The sequence below is a fragment of the Vanellus vanellus genome (assembly GCF_965231255.1).
Source record: "Vanellus vanellus genome assembly, chromosome: 1".
NCBI classification, from domain to species: Eukaryota; Metazoa; Chordata; class Aves; order Charadriiformes; family Charadriidae; genus Vanellus; species Vanellus vanellus.
This window is the reverse complement of record NC_138905.1, coordinates 150,913,236-150,935,639: the sequence shown is the minus strand read 5'-3', so window position 1 is coordinate 150,935,639 and position 22,404 is coordinate 150,913,236. Positions and strand designations below refer to the sequence as shown.

At 42.2% G+C, this 22,404-nt stretch overlaps 1 protein-coding gene across 1 annotated transcript in view; it reads right to left on the bottom strand.

The window, feature by feature from the left end:
• Positions 1-15,706: 15,706 nt before the first annotated feature.
• The window catches only part of SLC9A4 (solute carrier family 9 member A4), a gene marked incomplete at both ends in the record, with an annotated part of 36,766 nt that continues 30,068 nt past the window's right edge, over positions 15,707-22,404 (bottom strand). The window contains 3 exons of the mRNA XM_082498514.1: positions 15,707-16,005; positions 20,166-20,253; positions 20,992-21,123. Of these exons, the coding sequence (XP_082354640.1) occupies positions 15,707-16,005; positions 20,166-20,253; positions 20,992-21,123 (519 nt within the window). The remainder of the gene's footprint in view (positions 16,006-20,165; positions 20,254-20,991; positions 21,124-22,404) is intronic.

Genomic DNA, 22,404 nt, shown 5'->3' with positions numbered 1-22,404 from the left:
CCTTGTGTTCCAGGTGATCTGGGTATCACAGGAAAATGACATAGTTGGGCACATTTGCTGGAAACCCAGAACCGGAGATGACAGACGGGTCTCCGTCTCTTAAGGATTAGAACAATCTAATTGTTTAATAGCTAAGCAACATGTTTAATGTTTAAACTGTAAATTCCCTCTTTAGCTCATTCTGCGCCAGGACACTTAGTTGTTGAATGATTTCTGAGGCTGTGTCCCCACGCTGGCTGTCAAAAGCAGCCACTGTTCTCCAGCCTAGCACCTGTCACCGCCATGAATACAGAAATACTAATTTAAATGTTTAACTTTTGGGGGGAAAAAAGTTAATGGCTAAAAGAATGCCTACAGTTTCAGCCTTACAATGGCATCATAACCAACAACTAGAATTTTCCTTTGAAAGCAGAGTTTGATAGGTTTATAAACATATTTTTAAATGCTTTCCCATGAATTCAAGCGTTGGATTTGGCGACTGAAGTGATTCCTATTGGGCTATAGCCTATATTTACAACTCTGGCAACATTTAAAGCATAGAGGCGTAACCTCTGTTTGCAAAGGGCAAGGTAAGGGCTGACCCAGTCCTAGAGCCCTGGGAGGCCTTCTGCTAAGCTACATTCGCAACTCGCTCTTTGTCAGTAGATTATTGGCACAAGCCTGTTGAACAAATGTTGCTTTCAAAAATGCTGAGGGGTTGTTTGGTTTTTTTTGTTTGTTTGTTTGTTTTTTTTCCTAAAGAAAATTACTTTTAAAAATAAATGTTACAATGTTTTTCAAGCAGTGCTGAAGCAAGCAAAGAATGTGTCCAGGCTGTGCTCTGTCTTGAATCAAATCAACTGCCACCTTATTCTCAGACTCTCTTTCCATGACCAGTTCCTCTGGCCCAGGAGCTTTCTTCTCTGCGCCTGCACTCAGCTCATAAGCACAGCCTAAATTCTGCTTCCCCCTTCACCGACACAAGCTGGTTTGTATAGGCATAGCAGGTGAGATTTAAGCCCTTGATAAGGACTTTTCTAAGAGGAGTCATCAGATCTTCAGAAGGAGTCAAGAAATGTCTACTGGGATGCTTTACCAAACATCATCCTGTAGTCAGCGATTCAGGTCCGTTTATAACCAATAACTGGAATTGCCATGCGCATGTGGATAGTATAGGGAGCCGTTCACCCCCTAGCCCCTTTCTCATCTGCTCCTTTGTTTCTGACACCCTCTTGTCTCTCCAGTTTACACCAAGAAACCACCTGCAAAATATGAATACACACACCCTGTGCTTGCTCGGTCAGAGCTGACCAGCACTGGTCATCACTGAGCCAAGAAGAACCATCCTTTAGCAACGGCATAAAACACTGCCTGAGATCCTCCTTAAAGCTGTCTTTCTGTCTTGGGTGGTGCTCTACATATCCCACTGAAGCCAGGGAAGTGTTCCAGACAGCTGAAGCAGAAGAAGCCCCAATACAAAGAAGGTGTTTTGCAGTTTGAGTTGCACTGAAAAGTAGTTTGTGAATTGCTGCAATGGTCAGCCAAAGAATTAACTGCCTGTATACTGGTACCATGTACGCAGGGGTTAAATAGTGAGCGTATGTTATCTAGAAAAAGAAGGAACGTAGACTAGGTGATATTTTCTATACACTATGTATAACTTTCTGTTAGGGTTCAGAAATGCACGTTTCAGGAGTTGATGAATTCTTCAGTGGCTTGAGTTTATGTTTTGCTTATCTCTCAATTTTTCTTATTTCGCTTTGTCCAGCCTACTCACTGAAGTTAATTAGCCATTGCTTGCACCTCTTACGTCACCATATTTTCATTGCAGAAGGTCAATAAACCCTTGCAGAATCTTTAACTGTTGATCTCAGCTGCTTGGCTTTGTGACCAGCAGACAGCTGGTGTGAACGTAGGTTTTCCACTTGACTTTGTGGAAGTTTGGCTTTAAATTTTACACAGAATGTTATATATGGCTTGTTTTCAATAAAAATTAGTTCAGTCCATTGTTGTTTCAAAGTCATGTGTAAATCCTCACCTTTTCACGTAATCTTGTCCTTGGGAAAGTTAACACGGAACAATCAGGTAAGAAGTTAATGAGAATCATTCATTCATTCAATTCAAGAAGAAATAGCATGGGAAAGTCCACCCTCCACATTGCTGCATCAAATGTGTTAGTCAGTGAGGCTGTGAGAGTTAAAAGAAAACCTTTGGCTTGAAGTTCATTGTAGGCACCATAAACATAGGTGCAGTCAAAAGGACTGCAGCTGTTAAACTCTGCCTCTCCACTCTGGAGATAAAGGTTGCGGGGTTCAGCTGCGTACGAAACCCTCCCTAACCCGCAGCCTGGTTTTTAGCACTTCCTAAGTGGAATAGCATCAGTACATAGGGTTAACAGAGCCACAGCCTAAAACATTCGGCGTTGCAGTAGTTAGACCGAGCAGCAGCCAAGCATCAAAATCCTTTGTTTTATAGAAAGAGATTTCTCTTGATCTCGGAGATGGTATGTTTGAACCCCGTGCCTCATTTAACCTTCCAAAAGAGTATAAAGAAAAATGTACAATGTTTTCATTATCAGAGTTTTCCAAATAAAAAATGATAAGTAATAGGATGAGTTACTAGTATTATAAACCTTTTCAAAGAATTTTAATGGTATTTTAGGTTGGGAAGATGGATACAGGAGCTTGCAGGAATGGAAAATGTGGACACTTCATTGAAAGCTTCCAGATGAGTGGAAACTTTTGTTAACAAAATAATGGTTGCTGGTTGCTATAGAAACAAACTGGACATATTGGCATCATAAGAAAGAAGGCAAATTTTCTTTGTCTCAGTGAAATGACTTTGGTTAACTTTAACAGCATTTGGTAAACTTTTTAACTGCAAGACATGTAACTTATACCACTGGAAAGATCTAATGAACCTTTTCAGTGGTCACAGTCCTTTGGTGATCATCAGTGTCCCTTTGACTCCCATACTCTCTGTATCTACCTATATTCTGGGTTTGATTACAGTGGGCAACTCATAGTTCAATAGAGAACGAATTTACTGCTTCTGGGTGGTCTAACAGCCAGCCTCTTTTCCTTTTATATGTAGATACAGCTATTTTATATCTATCCATTTACACACAAACACACACATACGGATATGTGTATAATTTATTTATATTTTATATATCCCCCGTGTAATTAGCTCTGCTCAACAGTCCCACATTTTAAATTATTTCTCTCTTTCTTCAGGAATGCAGATATTGCAGCTAGAATCTGCTCCTGTATTTTTAAATCGTTTCAGCTAGGCATAGATTCTTAAGTGTTAGAGTTCCCAACTTAATCCCAAGCATTTACGAGTTATAAAAAAAAGCAGTAGGATTTGATCCCACAATTACATATGGGAATCAAAATGTGAGCATACTTTTTAATCAGAGAAAAGGCTGCACAGGGAAAAAAAAACAGCAAAACAACAAACAAACAAAAAAAAACCTCAAGAAAATTGTTTTAATAAGTATAGCAGGAAAGTGCAGAGGAATGGTAAAGTGCCTTCCGATGCCTACAACAAACAAACCTACTCACAGAAGCCATGTCAGGATAGCATTACTTTATTGAGAAGATTATATCCATTTCCTTGTATTTTAACCTGCCTCTGATTGCTTTCTTGTGCAACAGTCTTTCTTGGAACATTACATCATGGAAAAAAAAGGTGGAGCAATTATGTTCGTAGTCATTAACTACGGGTATTTTTTTGAACTCCTCCTGCGTGACACTCCATCTATACTTCCTGAGCAAAGAATGCACTGCCGAAAAACAGAATTAGCAAAATTTCTAACCGAATTTGCAATAGGAGTTATGATCTCTTGACACACAGAGATAAGTAAATCCCCCTTTCCATTTTCAGGTACTTCAGAAAATGCCAGGACAATAACAATGCCAGTTCTGGGGAGAGGAGCAGAGGCTGCATATCTGTCCTGTGCCACCGACCTCTGCTTGTCTTGTGGTGAAGTAAGTTTGTCACATAAGCAGTTTGGTTTTCTCATCTCAGCTAGACCAGCATGGTGGTGCCAGTCCTGTAATGGTAGCATAAACCATCCCACAGTGTTTGAAATAACCCAGAGCAGCTAGTGATCTGAAAAACCTCAGAGAGGAAAGAGAAATCAGTCTGACCTGTGTTTTCTATCGTAGAAGTCAAATGCCTTAAAACTTGAAGCTGCATGAAGTCCAGTGGCAGGGGATGAACAAATTTTTGATCCTACCTGTAGCCCAGCCCTGGCAGCGGGATTCCCAGACTAGCTCAGGACGATACACGTGTGGGCAGATATGTTCTCAGAGCACAGGAGCTGGGCTTCTTAGACGAACATTGGCACAGGGCTCATGATACAGGTGTTGATACAACTGTTCTAGTTCTGGAAATTGCTTTTTTCAGAGCTAATGCGAGTGCTTGGGTACAGAACTACAGTAAAAAGTGTCAGTATTCTTTTAACAGCTGCTCACAAGTTCAGCCCTAGCATCACATAATATGTGTACAGATGCTGCTCATAGAAAGGCCAAAATCTATTAAAACCCCTGCAGCTCCTGAGTAAAAGGTAGTCATAATTTTATTTTCAGTGTGGCTTATCTGTCCTTTAGCAATGGCATCTATGTCCCAGCTTGTCACCTTGGGCTCTATTTAGGGCTCCTGGAAAGCAGCAGGCACTCTGAAAGGGCCTGCTTGTTGCTTCCCAGTACAGGCCCATCAATCACTGCCTGTAGATGCTGACTCTTACAGCTAAGCATGAAAGGAGCCTCGGGTTGACAGGCTGGCGCACATGTCTGAAGCCAGATGTGGCGGATTCCAACCCCTCATTTGTCCCGCTGCTGCTAATAAAATCACGGGCCAAACTGAGCAAGGTGCCTCCTCCCTCTTTATTCACTGCATGTACCTCTTTTCATGATTTTTTTGTTCTTGTTCTGGGATGGAATATGAGTTTTGCCCATTGCTAGGAGACTTGCAGCTGTCTGCATTGTCCAGGTTTTCTCCAAGTGAGTACTCATAAGAGGGGAAAGGAGCCATGGGTAAAGGGTTAGATTAGATGACCTCCAGAGGTCCCTTCTCGACCATTCCGTGATTCTGCGATGCGAAGGGATTTTAACTATCAACTTTGCGGTGGTTGCTACTCTGGAAGCTTTTGACGAAGCCTTCACTCCTGGGGTTGAGCCCCAGGTTCGTCCCACCTGCAGCATGCTAAAACATGCTGGATGAGCAGAGAGATGCAAATTTCCAAAATCACAATGGTTAAAAGAATGACAGGTTCAGATGCAGTTTTTGGAAACAGGCATAATTGTTAGGGTTCAGAGCTGGCACTGAGCAGAGAAGTTAGCTTCTAACTCAGGAGGTCACTCCAACTCTGGGTTTGGACTGTCCAGTTTACCCTGAGAAATCATGCCTCTGTGTGAGGCCAAAACCAGAAAGTATGTGAGTCTCCTCACTGTAAAAAATCAAGCACTTGACCTAACCAGCAATTATTGCAGGATCCAGATAATCTCCACATACACAGAGGAGGAGAAGTTTAGGGCTGTTTGAAAGAGGAAATCCTGCCTGGTTGAACTCGGCTACAAAATATTCCAAATCCAAATACTATTTCATCCTATATTATACTCTCCAGTGGGGAGATTTTTGGTTATAGATAAGGATCAGCTAGGGTTTATTGCAAAGTTTATTTTGTAGTAACTCTGTAGCAGCAATTAAAGTTCCAAAACAGTTTTCACATACTAGTAATTTAAAGAAAAGTACATCTCTGAAGATGTAATTTTCCATTTTTAATCTCCATCCAAAGATATTCTTTAACTTTGAGCAAATTCCTGTCAAACAGTTATAATTGTATGAAAAAAGATACTTTTCCAGATGTAAAAAAAAGATGACTGCTGACTTTTTCCTTTCTCTTCTATAAGATAAGCCAAAAGAGCTGACCGCTGAAGACTGGTACATAAATAACAACTCAGGAACTTGTTCACAGACGCACTATAAGACTAAACTGGAAAAGAACTAAATTATAAAGCCTGAATCCTGGGTAATAAGAATGGACAGTAGAAAAATGGCAATAAGATATTTTGATTCTTTTTGCCGCACAACCTGCTGGGGCTCAGCTTTAGCACAGATATCAGAGCATGGGTGATTTCAGCCTTCAGTGCGAAAGTTGTAGCTGTATACAGTGTTACAAATGTTCTTTTTCAATTTCTGTCAAACAACCTAAAAAAACATAATTGTCCTATCACAAGGTAAACTTGACAGAAAATAATTACTCTTTTTACAGAATGGGGCTATGTGTTATTCTAATGTAAAATAATTTACTTAATGTATAAACACTCCCAGGAATAGAGCCTTTTCTTGGGGTGTCTTTAGAAGAGTGAGTCGGTAACGGCAGTCCTTTAAGATGTAGAGGTCTTTGTAGGATGCTAAATATATTGAGGCAAAGAAATCTTTGATCCAACCTACCACCCAGCTGTACTTCCTATCCTGACCATGCTCCACAAAAATTTGTCAGACTCATGCAGAGTGAAGAAAACCAGACATAATTTCCCAGAAGTAAATGAAGATCTTTGCCAGGATCATTAATTATATATGGAAGATACATCAATACTTTCTTCATGCCTGACAGCATGAAGTTCTCAAATAGGTAGCTATAATATTTGGCTTTATTGTGAAATCTGTATAAGATGCCATAACATTCACGGCACCTATAACGTATGCAAAGTAGGATTGATGTTAATAATTTTGTGTATCCCGATGCTCTTAGACTGGCAGAGCAAGTACACCTCTAATATCCAGTCAATGGTATCACAGTGCACTGATCTATTATTTCATTTTCTGATTGTATCTATATCAAAATAAGATATTGCTTTCTGTACAGCTTTTCATGCATTTTATTAAAAACAGAATTAACTTGTATTTTTCCCCTCCTTATACTTGCCGAAGTTATTCTCTACAGAGCCTGAACAAAGATACTATAAGGAGTAGTAGTAAAGTGTCATTACCAATATCCATTTGTCTCTTGTGAGAAGGACAGAGTGTCAGAGGGACAGCAGTTGTTCTGGAAGGTATACCAAAAATAAAACTTCTCAGCCTCTGGTGGAAACATTAACAAATTAAAATACCTGAACTGGGAAAACTCCCAGCTTTGTGATCATGGTCAGACCTGCCACAACACCAGATTTAGAAGGAAAAAGATACCAATCTGTATTGCTGTGGCTCCCAGAAAAGCCAAACTATGTGGGTACCAATTGCTTACTGGACAGCTCAGAAACATAAAATAACTTTAACCGTACAAAGCCCTGACCCTCATTTATGCCTTTGTTTAATACTGAATAGTCCTTAGCAAAGGCACAAGGCTAAAAAAAATAAGGGCATAATACCCCGATTTCCAGAAGCTACTTAGCTCTTAATGGAGGCTTTCTTATTGATTTCAATAACTTTAATCATAGAGGATCAAACCTTAAATGCTTGGCTTTACTGAGACTACTCCCAACCTTGAAGTTAAGCATTAAGGTCCAGATCCTTGTGGGTATTTACGTGTTTAATTATTTTCCTGGATCAGAACTAGCCCATAAAGATGTGTTCCAAATTCTTGGTCATAAGGGCATGACAGTTCCTAGATACTTCTCCCTGGCGCAGGCAGCCCGCCAACTGGAAAGCTTCTTTGCCTCAAAACTTCAAGAATACCGAGTGTCAGGCTGGCGCAGGGAACCAGTCACTAAATTCAGATCACGTAATACGTGCAGGCGTGATGTTTTCCTTTGGTGATATAAACTCCTGGAATGCAGTATAGCGCTTGAAAAAACCACATCTCTCTTAGTGTGTTGTCCTCTGTCTTCTTGCCAATAATTTTTAATTCCACACTAAAAAAAGGAACAAGTTGTCTACAAATCGGTTTTAAAAGGAAACTATTTTGGTGAGGATTCTGACTTCAGCGGGTGTTGGGAAATTGTCGTTTTCATATGTAACCTGAAAGCTGCTCCCTCTTTGCAGTTTGCTTTTGGCCTTATTTAATCCTTGCAGAGGATTTGAATGTGTCACCTTTCCTTTTTGGCTGTTTAAATACATTGCTTAATTTCATCAACAGAGGTCACTGCAGCTCTTTTCCTCTTTGGCAAAAGCCTGCCTTTTCCAGCGTAAAGCAGAAGAATTAATGCTCTCATCTATCAGAGTTTTAGTTTATCCATTAGAAACTGGTACAGGAAAATTTATATGTAGTGAGAGACTGGAAAAAAAATAGAAGAAATAATGAGAGCTCTTTTGAGTTTTGGAACTTAACCTAATTCATGCAAACTTGTTTATAGTGATGTTTTGAGCTTTGTCGCTACATCTATCTTTCCTTTCATTACCTGTGAACAAGACCTGTAAATCTGGTCTTGGCACCAGCTGTTCTGTCTGCTCTGCAGTGCTTGGTAAATCAGTACCAGGCATTTTTGCATTAGAGAAAAATAAGAAAAAAACTCCCGAAAGAGGTCCTTTGAATTGCTAAGACTTGATTAACAAATTTGTCAGCAGTCGTCACTTTTATTTGGACCTATGTTTGCATACTTATGAAAACGATGGGGCGAGATTTTGGGAGACTTATCACTAAGAGGAATTCAAGCTAAAGGGCCCATTTGAGCCAGCAGTAATGCGAGCCTTGCCATTTTCTATTGCTAAACCCATTACAGCAGATTGAGCCAAATAGGCTTGCAGACAGACAGGCCTTTAGAAATAAGCAGAATATAGGGGTTGCACACAGGGAGACACTGTTAAAAAATACGTATATTACCTTTTTATGTGCACGTGCAGAAATAGCTTAGTTTATTGAGGAAGAAAAGAAGATTCATCTCAAAGCTAAAGCAGTCATAATGCCTAGCTTTGGAAAGATGCTTTTCATTCGTAGGTGCCAAAATCGCTTAAACGATGAGCACAGTGGAATCTCACTTCAGACTCAGTAAGTGGTGTTTAGATGTTCACCATGAAAGTGTCTACATGTGGGGTGGGTGTCTGAGCTCCCACTGGAGTCAGTGGAGTCTAAGCTGTTCGCCAACTCGCTGCAAGGTGGCCATCCACATGTGTTCAACTGATTTGCGCCATTGGCTGCCTTGGGCAGATCGCCACCGACTCCAGCCCCAGGGGTGCAGTCCAGCTGCCGTAAAGGTGGCCCAAGGGACCTCCCTGGCCTCCAGCTGCTGATCCAGGGAGCAAAGTGCTCCCGTGGCTCCTGTGCCAAATCTGGCAACTCAGATGGCTCGAGGCACCTGTGTACGACTTAGCCCTGAGTGTCTTTATCCCTATTGTATGTGTGAGAAAACAGAGGCATAGAAAGCTGAAGAGATTTGTCTTCAAGGTCTTATACCTGTGTTAAACACCTACAGCCTCTCTTCCTCACCAGACCAAAATGGAGAATAAATAACTTCCAAGAGTTTCTGCTCCAGGTGCCAAGGAAAATGTGTATTTGCCATAGTACATTCACTTCTTAAAAGCCCCTTCAGTGCTACCAAGTTTTTGTACCTAAGAAAAACATGCAGAGCAAATGTAGTTTTTTGAAAGGAACAGTGGTGAATGTAATAGGGAAAAAATGAGTGAAGAATTACATCTTTTTTACATTATATACATATATCTTAAATATGGCAAAATTTTATGATGTCTTTTACATCACTGAGTGTTTGTAAACAGCAGGTCCTGATGCCTGGCGTGAAGCAGTGCACAAACAGTGTAATTTCTGTGCAGATTGTTCCTTTTTTTGTGGCAAGAGCTGGATGAACAGTTTCAGCCTGTTCTTTTGTTCCTTTCTGTAGGTTTCAGTCACCTGAAAGCCTAAGGGAAGTAAAGGTAGACTTGGGGTCAAGGGACCAGAGTCTCACTTTCGGTTTCTGGCACTGTTCCTGAGTTATGTGTACACAGAGCTCATTTGCTTTGTGCAAGTTTCTCCACCTTTCACATGGGGTTAACGGCATAATTTTATGGGGTTACACGGCATAATTTTCAGGATGCCCTGCCTCTGAACTGTCTGTGCCTTGTGTTCACACAGCACCTGGAAGACACTGTGCACCATTGCAAGTATTATCAATATTCATCATCATGTAATATTGAAGCTGAATATATTCGGGCAGGTGGCTTTCATTTATACATTGTTTTCTCACCCACTGCAGTCTTCTGTGATGGGAAATTTGCCCTTAGAGAAAGGCACAAATAAAGCTAGCTAGAGGGCTATAGGTTTTATTCCAAGATATCTTAAAAAAAAAAAAAAAGGGCCCTTTTATTTTGGCTTTTGTGCATAACTCATTATTTTCACCCCTTATCACCGCTGATAACGCAGTAGACCAAGGAGCAAATGGTGTTAGGCCCAGTACCAACTAATGAGTCTAAATTAACACTTGACATACAAGCCAGCAAAAAAAGTAATTTAACTTCAAGTTTTTTTATGATAATTTTGTATTTAGCAGAATAAGTTACAGATGGTAAAGCACTGAGCAGATGTGGAATGATCTGACCTGTGTTTGGGTGTGTAAAAATGATGTTGCAGACGACTAATAACTGTGCCCCGAGCTCACTGTGGCTATTCTTGACAGATGCTTCTTTTTTCCTAGCTTGGTCCCACAAGGACAGTAGAAAAAAAGTCAGGGATGATGTTCAGTTTGGGTGTCTCCTCCTGACCAGCTCTTCACTATTGGTGTGGCTGCAGTCTACCTTGCCAAAGAAAGAAAACTCTGAAAATCAGAGCTTGGCATTGTTTTCTTCAGTCCATGTCTCACTTCTTATGATTGAAAGGTAGTAGAAGCTCGAATTTTTCCAGGAGGAAGGGTGGACTAGAAATAAACAAGAGTCGATATTAACTTTTGAAATTTCACACCTGTGAAACCAAAGCAGGAAAGAAAAAGGAGTTTCACTTGTGATTAACACTGAGACAGATTCTCAAAAGGAAGTAAATTAGGCAACTTAGCTTAATAGATTTCCAGTCCTCTGAACTGCTTCAGAATATTACTCATGTTACCTTACACCTCTAATTTTAAGGTTCTTAAGTACAGCGAGTTTGGCAAAACAATAAACGTAATTGTCCTACCTAAAAAGCAAACAAAATATAAAGATAGGGTTATCTGTTTTTCCACTCTTAATGTTTGTGTTCTATCTGTATATGTAGATAGAAAATTAGAAAAAGTACCTATGAAGAAAGGAAGCTTGGAAAGATTTGTTACATTTTCCAGAGTCTCCCACAGGCTTTTAAATAGTAGTTGCCATTCATACATGACAATAAAACGTGAGTTTTCAGGGTCTGATGGCTGCAGGAAAAACCTTGAAAGTGTCAGTTCTCAAAATCAACATACCAGCAAGAAAAAAAGAATCACTTCACAATTATTTTCTTCTTCTGTTACTTAAAAGTCAAGTTTTTCTTCCATAGCAAGTTGGTGATTTCCCCTGCAGATACCGCTGGTCCTCTTTCTCTGACCACCTTTCTTGTAAAAATCAATCCTTCTTGTGCTGAACATGGTCACGGTTACTTTTTCTCTACCAGTATCTCCAGCCTGAAACCACGGCCTACTTTTCTGAAGCTCATTTAAGCTTCCTTAATTGCTCTACACGCGTCTGAACTAACTTTTGTCTTTTTTAAGTTGGCCTACCTCCTTGGCTCACACCCACAGCGGTAGATGAGTCCATCTAGAGCTCCTGCCGGGGCGTTCATTCTTTTGCAACTATCATCACAGCTAGCTGGTATCGTGCCCTGATTGCCGGCGCTCCCCTCGCTGCTGCGTCCTTCGTGGTAAGCTCTCTGAGGGAGAGATTCTCCTTTTACTACACTTTCCTACTTGCCTGGGGTATCAGTTGAAGAGTAACAGCTGCAGCAAGAACAACAGGATCTAACAGTTAATCACGACATGGAATAAATACGAAAGCATTGCTGGTTGCTCACAATGTACTATTGACCTTGATGACTCCCCCCCCCCCCCCCCCCCCGCCCGCCTTTTTCTGCAATATTCCCTTTGACCGTTGTTGGTTTTACTATTAAAATGCTTTCTCAGTATCACTGTGTCCTGATCTTACTATTGTCTCATTTTTCTCATTGGTTAGCAAGTTCTGTTCAAGTGTATCTTCTATTTTCTTTCTAGTGTCAAGTATACAGGGTATTCATTATTATTCCTTTCTGAAACTATCCTCCTGCCCCAAGGAAACAGTCTTAACTCCCTGAGTTCCTGTTTCCTCTATGGATTTTGAATAATAATTCTTCACCTTCCGGGCATGATTTTCCTATGCCAGTTCACCTTAAATCAGAGTGCAACTTAAATTCCTCAGTAAATATCACTGCACCAGTCTAAAAAAAAAGGAGATCTTGAATTAACTTACCTTTGTAAATTATCAGCACAAATTTCCTGGATGTGACCCAGCTTAAAGAGTTTAAGAATGCCCACACGCAGTGGATTTAAATTCGTGCCCTAAACCACTTCAGTTTTCTATATCGACCAGGCCTGAGAGCCTATAGACACAAAGTAGGTTTCTTGTAATGAAATATTGCTGTAGTTATTGCTGTTTAAAACATACGCAATGTGCTTCTTTAAGGAGAATTCTTTTGTCCACAAGTATGAAATACCCATGGAAACAAAAAAAACGGTGCAACTTTATATGTTACAACATATTTTATACAGGCATCTGCAGCATTGCTTCTCGGCTAATGGCCAGCAAAACCATTAGCAGTAACTCATGGCACAGAAGGAAATTTTCTTCCAGGCCTATTTTCTAATTGCTAGGAAAGAAAACTAAAAATAGACTTTACAAGTTTGGGGGCCAGACTGCAAATGCTGGGAGAGCTCTGTTAACTTCTAGATGCTCTATGGCTTTGCACTCTCTGAAGATCTGGCTCGTTGATTTCATCAGAAGAAAAATTAGGAATGAACCCAAAGTGGGAGATTTGACTCCAGCTATGCCCTACTTTTATTTGTATTTTAGGAAGACTTAATTATTTTCCTCTAGTTCTAATAGAAAGTCATTAGAAATTGAATGCTTTGCTCCCTACTTATGACACATAATTATATAAATGCTCCACAACTTTTATAATATTTAGTAAAGAATTTGGGAGTCAATTTTAAGCATGTCTTTCAAACATACCCTGACCAAATTTTTCCTGTTACATGTCTAGTCTCTCTTCATGCCACTCCAGACAGCCCATTAACCTTCTTCATCTCACACAGTTTCTGTCTGTCCAGTTCCCCTAGACGTGTTGATTAAATCTTCTTAAAGAGGAAATACTGAATTTGCAGTTCACAGTAATTCCTCTGTTTAACCCCTCTCCTGAGCCTCCCTTTGAAGATGAGACAGTATCCCTTCTTCACCCTCCTCTCAGATTTCCACTTTCCCTTCATCGCTGTCCCCAAGGATTGCTGCACTTCACATCACCCACCAGCCAGTTTTGGAGATCCCACCCCCTCCCAACCCTGCGATGCAGAAGTAGGTCCCACACCTCCATCACCCTACTCCGTGCACCTGCATCAGCTCTGTGGCCTAAGGACTGTATCACACAGGCCCTGATTTTGCCCTCAATTAAATTTCAAGTGGCAACCAGGTGGCTCACAGTGCAATTTAAGACCTGATTCTGTCTAATCACTCTTTCTCTTAAAATAATGTTTTCACTGAGATTTAAGATATGTCAGTATAACTTGCTATAGGATTGAGTTCTGACACAAGGCTTTTGTTTAAAAACTACATGGAGCACTTCCTCTTTTGGTGGAGCTGGGTTTTATTTGTTGATTTTCAGGTAGAGAACTGTATTTCATTGCTTATTCAGTGTCGGTACCAAAGCCAAATCCTACCCTCTTTTAACAACGTGCCACTGCTTTCATTAAAGGAAGTTGTACAATTTGTCTGGCACAATGAGGAAATACAAACCGAACTTAAGTTTCATAAAGCTTTGTACAATTTCAGTACAGATGATTCATTATGACCTGCTAAACATAAAAGCTGCAAACATGAGAAAAGGGGAAAAGGGCTTTTACTTTTTTTTACCTCGGACGGCGCTTTTCACATTTGTTAGTTTAGGTGCTACCTGTCCTGAATCGGAAATCCATTGTAAGAAATGTGAAGTCCTAACTTAAAAGTTTTTTCTAGACCAGGAGATGCAAGTGCTTAACAGTAATATAAAAAAGAGAAACATAAATGTGGCACTGCTCCCTCTAATTCTTGCCTCTCTGCCACTTACAGTAGTGTTTCCGGACCTTGAGTTGGGCAGCTGAGCAAGCTCTGAGTGGAGGACAGAGAGTGAAACCTGAAGAGAACACAACTGAACTTGGCGCATTTCTCAGCTGTTGATTTGCGTCTAGTGCAGCTATAAGGAAGGGTTTACGGACTTTTGGATTCAATTCATCCCTTTGGATAAAATCGGCTCACCTGCAGTTTCAAGACACTGATGACAGTGGCAATGCCGCTTCCATTTTGCAGAAAAGAGCTCCATCAGAGGAACTAGGCGTCTGGGACTGCAGACTTTATCCAAAAGGACTCAAGACCTTCTTGCGTCTCCTACCACCAGTGAGACCCACCGCTGAGACTGAGCATGGGCGTGCAGAGCCAGTTGGAAGGGAGCTCAGTAGGAAGGCTGGCAGGTCACGGGCTCCAGTGCATGTTCCCCTGGTTGTTTCTGCCCTTTTTTTTTTTTTTTTTTTGTAGCAAATGCCTCTCTGTACAACATATAGGCAGATACCCTACAAAAAGCTGGGAGCAAAACACAGGGCCCCTGTTTCACGTTAGCCAGCAGGCTACAAATTTATGCTCCCTTTACGTTTTGTCCCAGTTTTCTTGCTTCCTGTCTGCAGTGCTGATCCAGCTTCAGTGCAAAGAGTGATCCACTGATTTGGGTACCCTCTGGCAAGGTGGGAGTAGGGAATGGAGGTTAGATGCTCTACAGTGAAGCCTCCCACTTGCTGAACCACAAGAATATTGTGTACATTCGTGCCATCCCACATTTGCAAATAAAAGGCATCCTGAGAGCACCCCTGCCTGAAGAGTCCTCTCTGGATTTGTATGTACCAGGATGACTCCTTTATTCATCCCAAACAACTGTAGGTGGGTGATGTGACAGGTGCCTACATGTTGAAATTGCTTGAAGTAGCAGGAGTTACGGACCATCACAGCAACTGACTTTAGGCACTTTTGCAGCGCCAAAACCTGAAATGCCAACAGATTCCCAAGTTTTAAAAATGTCCACTAAAATATCCTTAAGTACCTATTTAGGCATCTTCAGTGAAATTTAGGTGCCCAAAAAGTGCCTTTCTTTTTTTTTTTGGTTTTTTTTTTTTTTATATCTCTTTCCTGGAATATCGCAGCTACTCTGAGGTGAAAAGCTGTAGGCAAGTTGAAGTTACCAATCTGGGCACTCATGTGTCGAGCATGTCCTTCAGTGTTTCTTTCTTCTGGATGTAGACCATAGTACAGAACAGAGGAAGGCAGTATCAGCTGCCAACCAGAGCATTACATGTGCCCGATTATTGTCATTTAAATCCATGTCCAAACTTCTACAAAGACCATGTTGCCCTCTATCCTGCAGTGTTCTGTTGGAAAGAAAGCTTGATAAAAACATATAAGTATTTGAGTCTTCTCTGAGCCACTAGGTACCTTGATACAGCACTTGAAAGTGATACGAAAATAAGTGCACTGGTCCCAAAAGGAAAATTGTGGTTTGGTTCATATAAGAGCTTTGTTATTTTCTCTGGAGTGGTGCACAAAGGGCCCTAGAGATGCAAACATTGCTCTTCTCCACTCCTCATATGGCTAATGGCCTGGCTGGTGCCATCCTTTCTGGCTCTTCTTCTGACTCATACCCCTCTACTCCCTCAGTGAATCGAGACCTTGGCATTAGAGCTATATTATCTGCTCTGGCGAAACGATGCTGGCTCACTGAATTTCCTCTTCGACCTGACAGATTGGATGGGCCTGCTCGTCTTTCCAAGCGTGCCATCGGAATCAGCTCTTCCTGGCGGTGCTTTGCTTCGAGTGGCCGTAGTCGGGGCTGAGGTCTGAACATTACTGGCAACGCAGCATCAGAGCCATTTCTGTGGTGATCTGAAGGAAAACAGACAAATAATTCATATTTGGAAGAAGAGAAAAGAGAAACATCGTGGTATTGGCAAGGACAGTTAAAGGGTATTCAGTAACACAGCATTAGAGTTTTAAACCCTGGGACCGAAGCATTGGAAATAGTTACTATAGAATAAGAGAGCAGTCAAGAACTAAAAATAACCCTAAATTTTTATTTTCATCCCGAAGCTGATGCTTAAAAGATTTTATTGATCTTGGCTCTGCCCTGAGACCCCAGCGAATAAGCACATTCAGCTATCTTTTAGTGCCTTGCAGAGGGGCCCAATGCCTTCACGGGGCCAGAGTGCTCCTTTAGCTTTCAGTTTTCTACGCATATCACAAGTACACCTAGTACCATGGTTGAAAAGCATTGTGAAACCCACAGCAGAAGACAAAAAAGTGATGAAGGAGAAGACTTTTAGTGCCATCGAAAATCAAGTTTACCAGTCGCCTGTGATTAACAACTGGGAAGAAAACAGTTTCACCTGAAACCAGGAATTTGACTCTAGGGCGCTTTGATTACATTGGGTGTGTCAGACCTGCTCCTACCAGCTTGCTTTGCCACAAGTACACAATAAAAATTTGATTGCAATAGGCCAATAACTTGCTTTTTCATTCTCTTGAGTTTATCGAATACACTTTTTCACTTCTCTTAAAGCCACTTGTAGTCTGACTATGCACTAACGAATTAGTTAATTTAAGAAACAGCTTGTAACAAGCTAGGAGGTTTGGGGAGATAAACACAAAGGCCTATGAATAATAAAATTAGACTATATCCTGTTGCAGTGAAAGCACACGTGAACTGGGTATAGTCACAGAGTCAAAATTTATCAATTTATTGCAGCTCAATAACCATTAAACTATTTTAAGCTAATGTTTACTTCACAGTTGGCACAAAGTAAGAATGTGTGCACCAGCACTTATCTCTACCAAACAGGGGCACAGATTTCTCCAACAGCAGAACCTGCTTCTCATAGGCCAGCTGGGCATACCACACCATAAGCCTTATTAAAAAAACTTATTAAAAATAAGTTTTCTCAGATTTGAAGGGCTTCTACTTAGCCCTTTGGGAGCATCACTGCTACAAAGTATGAATGATATATACTGTCAAAGAAATAATTCATTTGTATGAGTGGCAGAACGAGCTTACAGGTGGTTTAAAGATTTCTGACTTCTTAGTTACTAAACTTTCTGCACATGTAAAAGCTAAGTCAAACTTGCTGGAGGATGTTTGTTCCAGGAAGACTTCCAGGCATAGACAGAAGAGGTGGCATTTATCTCCGTAAATGCATATGTGCATACATGAGGTTTCCATTCTAATTTCCTACATACTGAGTATTTCTCTTCTCGGTTCCCAAGTGCAATTCATCTCATCCTAACACAGTTTATGAGAGGTGTTTAGTGTGGCTTTCTCCTACTGGAGGCATTTAAAGTGGTGTGAATGTGATGCAATGGACCTAAGATGGGGCCAGAAGCCAGACCAAGAGTAATTTAAATAGATCACGAGGCAGGGCTCAAATTCAGGCCTAGCTACTAATAAAAATGTACCTGCATTCACTGCCTCAGGAGGTACTCCTCTCCTCACAGAAATAACGTACCTGTCTGCTACAGCAGGACCTGGTCCCTTGAAAGTGTCTGAAATACTTTTAGGTCTGAGGCTGCTGTGTAGAACAATTTGAATCTTTTAGAAAGACGCACATCCCCCACCATGGAGTCCCAACAAACAGAAAGAATCAGCTGTATGAAAAAAAAATATCCCCTTGAGTAACTTCGATTTTCCCCTCTGAATAGATCTTACGGGTTTCTGTTCCTCTGCCCAGCCCCAAGGGGATGGTTTGCCTACACAGATCTCTTTTGCTTTCATCTCTTTCAGAGTAAAACAGAAAGGGAGGAAAGAAAATAATTTTGCACCTGCAGGAAACAAACTTTGTTGTCCAAGTTTTTGATACAAAGACAAAGATTAAAAATATTGTTTCAGTCGCTATAGCAATTTTTGCCAGAAACGAAAAGGAATTTCTTTAAGGAAGCCAAATGCATTTCAGGTTCACGTAAACTCAGAAAGGAGTCAGGAGAATTTCAGATAGAGATAATGCTGAACGTTCAAGTGTCGTAAATGCCATGTTTTCTCTGACACTGTCTTGCTATGTTTCTTAGGGCAATTCAGTGTTGCTTCATCCCTAACCTCTGTCTCCTTACGCAGAGTGTAAGTGAGGATGGGTCTGCATTTTACTGGGGTCTGCATTTTACTGTGTACATACAGTAACCTGAGACTGGCTGATAACTTTATGCAATAATACCAATATTACCGCAGAAATGTTCATAAGAGAGCAAGCCGGGAAAAGGCAAGAAGAGACCTGCTGCGTGGGGACAGATTCTGTCAGGATTTTTTGCTGGGTGACATGATTAGAAGCTCATCTCCACAAACACAGAGGAGCCTCAGGGCGCAAGGGCAGGTGGGGACCCCCCGATACCCCAGTCAGAGGAATGAGCCTGAGCCCCTGCCCTGATCCACCATGGGGGCAATCAGCTCCATGGGCAGGGTAAGACCCACCATGATGAGCCAACGGAGAGGTTCTCCGTGGGGCACCTCATAGGGTGAGGTCCAGTGGGGTACAGGGCTCATTATTGGGATGTCTGGGGAGAGCATTTTGGCATCGTACAGGACTTATGATGGAATATTTAGGGCTGGAACCAAAGGCAGGGAAAGGAAATGATCAGGGTAGTTTGGGGGGGAAGTAGTACAGGAAAATAGAGAAAAAAGGAGATAAAAAGGGCTGCTCTCATGTAAACAAGGGCTGCTGGTCAGTACATGTGTCTGGCAGTGCCCTGTGCCTGATGAGCACAGCCTGTCCTGTCTTCTTATTAAACTCCACTTCTGACTGTTCTCCTAGGTAAGCAGGTCCCTATACTGCGTACCTCTGTGTGTGGAGGTCTGAGTGCCAGCAGCTGGGGGGGCCGGGGTGCATGCATATTATGCGGGTGCATACATCAGTGCAAAATTGCTAGCGATCACCAAGCCAGAGTAGCTATTGAGTAGGATAAGAGGGTTGGGAACCCAGTGTTGGAGCAACCATAGGTCTGGAACAGAGACTGGGGAGAGCAGAAGGCCTGTGAGTTGACTACTGTGAGGGGCAGAAGGTCCAGACCAGTGACTGAAGAGACCCTGGGGTCTGTGGTTGGCTGCTGGTAAGGCCATAATCTGGACCTCATACCAAAGAGACAAGCTGCATGTGTGTGTCCCTGTGTGTGAGGCAAGGAGACACCAGGGGATCCAGGAGCCCGCTACAGGGAAGACTGGATGTCCAAGGCCAGCTACTGGAGGGATCTGTAGTGCATGGTGGGGGGAAGAGTGTTTGTGCGTGTGTATGTGCATGTGTGTAGGGCTGAGTACTAGTCGCTGACACTGGGCTCTGTCCCCAGGGGCTCCGATGCCCAAGCGCCACCAAATGGGGAGACCGAGGGTCCAGGGCCAGCTACTGGGCAGAGCGTGTGTCTAAGGACAGCTACTGGGGGATTCAGATAGCTGTATGTATAGATACATAGATGTATGTATATATAAATCTTCCGCTAACAGCCCTTCACCCTGATCAGCCAGAGAGGAGGTCGGGATGAGGCCGTCCGTGCTGTTTGTGTTTGCGTGAGCGCTGTGGCCTGCCTGTGCTCTCTGTGTGTCCGGCCACGTGTACGTGCACCCCGAATTACGGTGGGGGGTGCCTGTTGGGAATACCTGCCCAGCCTCGCTACCCGCGGGACCTGGGGGCACGCAGCTGCGGCAGCCTTGGGTTCAGCAGCTCCCTAACGATTTCACACGCAATTGTGTCCGTGGGGCTGCAGGGAACAGATAATGTGCGTTCTCGGGCTTGCAGGGATGCCCTCGTGGCCAGGCCAGACCGCAGAGATCACAGGAATATTTGTGCAAGAGGGAAAAAGAGAAAACGAGGCGGTGCTGGAACGAGACAGAAACTACTGCAGTAATGACCATATAAACAACATAGATGAGAAAGATAGGAGAGGAGGGTGTAGCTCATTTAAAGAGGCCAGGGACTTCCATGGGAGCGTTCACTTAGTACTGTTAAATCCAGTGAGCAAGTGGCCACGTTTCTTTCACCGCTGGAGCAGGATACGTAGTAAAGCACTTCCATTACCTGTAAAAGTAACACGTCTGGCCTTTCGTCTCGTGGGCTGGCTGGGGCCCTGGGGCAAAGAGAGGTAGCGTACTTCGGCGGTGGTAGCCTGTGTATGAGACAGAAATGTGCTCAGCGCCCGTGATTGCCTCCGCAATTGGCACTTCTTTGGTGGGACAGTAAAGAGGGATGGTCACACGCTTTTTCTGTTGTGCCTCTGCACCTTTGCAGCCAAATTTAGAAGGGTGTGAATAAGTGCAATGCTTGGGTTGGATGGTTGAACTCAGCGTGAAAATGTCTGTGTCTGATATAATAGCCTTAAGGGTTTTTTCACAGTCAGCAGAGAGAAATATGTTCTTCACCTTTCCTATTTCAGGTGACAAATTTAAATAAAATTAACACACCCAACAAGCACTTATTTCTCTTCCTTAACTGTGATTATCTCAGCTGTAAATGTCTGTGCTATCCAGCGCCTACATTTGGTTAGACAAATCTTACTCTTACTGATCGAGAGCCTAAATTGTCAGTGCAAGGTGTCAAGGGCTTTGCATGAGAGGCCTTTTGTGATTATACTATGTTTTGCAAATGCCAAAATAATGCAAGTTACATCATTTTGCTACTTACAGCCACAGTAGCTGATTTCTGACCAATGTATACAGGTAGGACATAAAGATGCAGCTGTCGACACGCTAAGTGACTCTCTTTCTTCTCAGGTGCCACATGAGGACACCGGGGAAAGTATCCATTTCAATTATTGGAAAAAGCTTTTAAAAATGGGTGTCTCTCTCCTTATTTGCAAAGAAGCAGAGGCATTTTTTAGATGAATAGTACTTTACATAACAGGTACCAGTCTACCCCAGGGTAAGCTGTTTCCCTTCCTGCAACTCTGCCTCAGGCTGTGCTGCCGACGGATGAGGATTTCTTGGGCTTCTTTCTCATTTGTGTTGGTGGGCAGGTTGTGTCGGCTGTATGTCGGTGCCTGAAACAGAAAATGCAGCCAGCTGATTTTCTTCGCGCTTGCAATGTGAATAACCTTGCGCAGTCCGGTCGATCGCGGGGCCAAGGGGACACCTGCCCCGGCTCGGCCATGGACCCACCACAGCTCGCTTTGGTATCGCGTGGAAAAATGCAGCCGTGTGCTAACCTCACTGCTGCAGAGCGAGATGGGAGGAAGCATGAACATAGCTGTAAGTCTCAGACCTGAAGGGCTACATTTTGATGCCGTTTTTGATAAGCTCATGCCTGCTCAAACTTTACCGTGTAAATATACCCACCTACACAAGGCTGTTAACATCTCTGGGCTTGTCCTCCCTTTTGTCAACCCTCTTCTGATCACACAATTGGGAGTTACAGATCTGATGCAGATCCCGAGAGAGACAGCTGGTTAACCCACCTCTGTGCCTTGTTACTAGTATTACTGAGCCAGGAGCAAGTTGCGGATGTGCCCGGGAGCAAAAGACTACATTAAGAAGAGTACATCTCCAGAATGAGACGCACAGCTGAGTTTCCTTTCCATGCTTGGGCAAACTACACCTTAATATTACCCTAAAACTGAGCATCTTTTAGGAGAAACTTTTTAATTTATCACATACATCTAGTGAAATAAGGGGAATAATTATCTGCCTTAAAGAGAAAAATTCACTTAAGTTTATAAGCCTCTTAAAAAGCAGAACATGATCTCAGTCTCTCTTGCAAAGGCCCTTGTAAAGTTGGTCTGGTGAGCTGGAGCATTACCAGACCTTCAGAGCTGAAAGTGAAGTATTATAAGTGACATTATTTTACTTCCGATCTTTCATTTCCAAAAGCACACAGTTCTCAATACCGCATAGGAAGTGACTGGCGCAAATAGTCATTACTGTAATTGATTTTGAAGAGAGAGAGAGTTCGTTTCAGTAGTCTAAGAGGCAACCATGTATGCAAATTGTTGCTAGTAAGATAAGAAATTAATATCATAAGGATAATTGGCCATGGCAAATCAAACAATATTAGGAATGAATATCATATTAATAATGACACATTTAAACGAGCAGAGCCTAGCATTTTCTAGTAAATGCGTGTTACACAAGTTAGCCCCGGCTATCTGCGTAATTTCAAGGTTACTGTAATATTTCTTCTACCACTCATTGCCATATGAGATATATCCTCTACAACTCATTGCTATATGAGAGCACTCAGTTGTATATTCTGGGCCCAAGATTGGATTAAGTAGATTTTATACACGGGGCTGCATCAGAATCAGTACAAATTGCTGCAAAGCAAA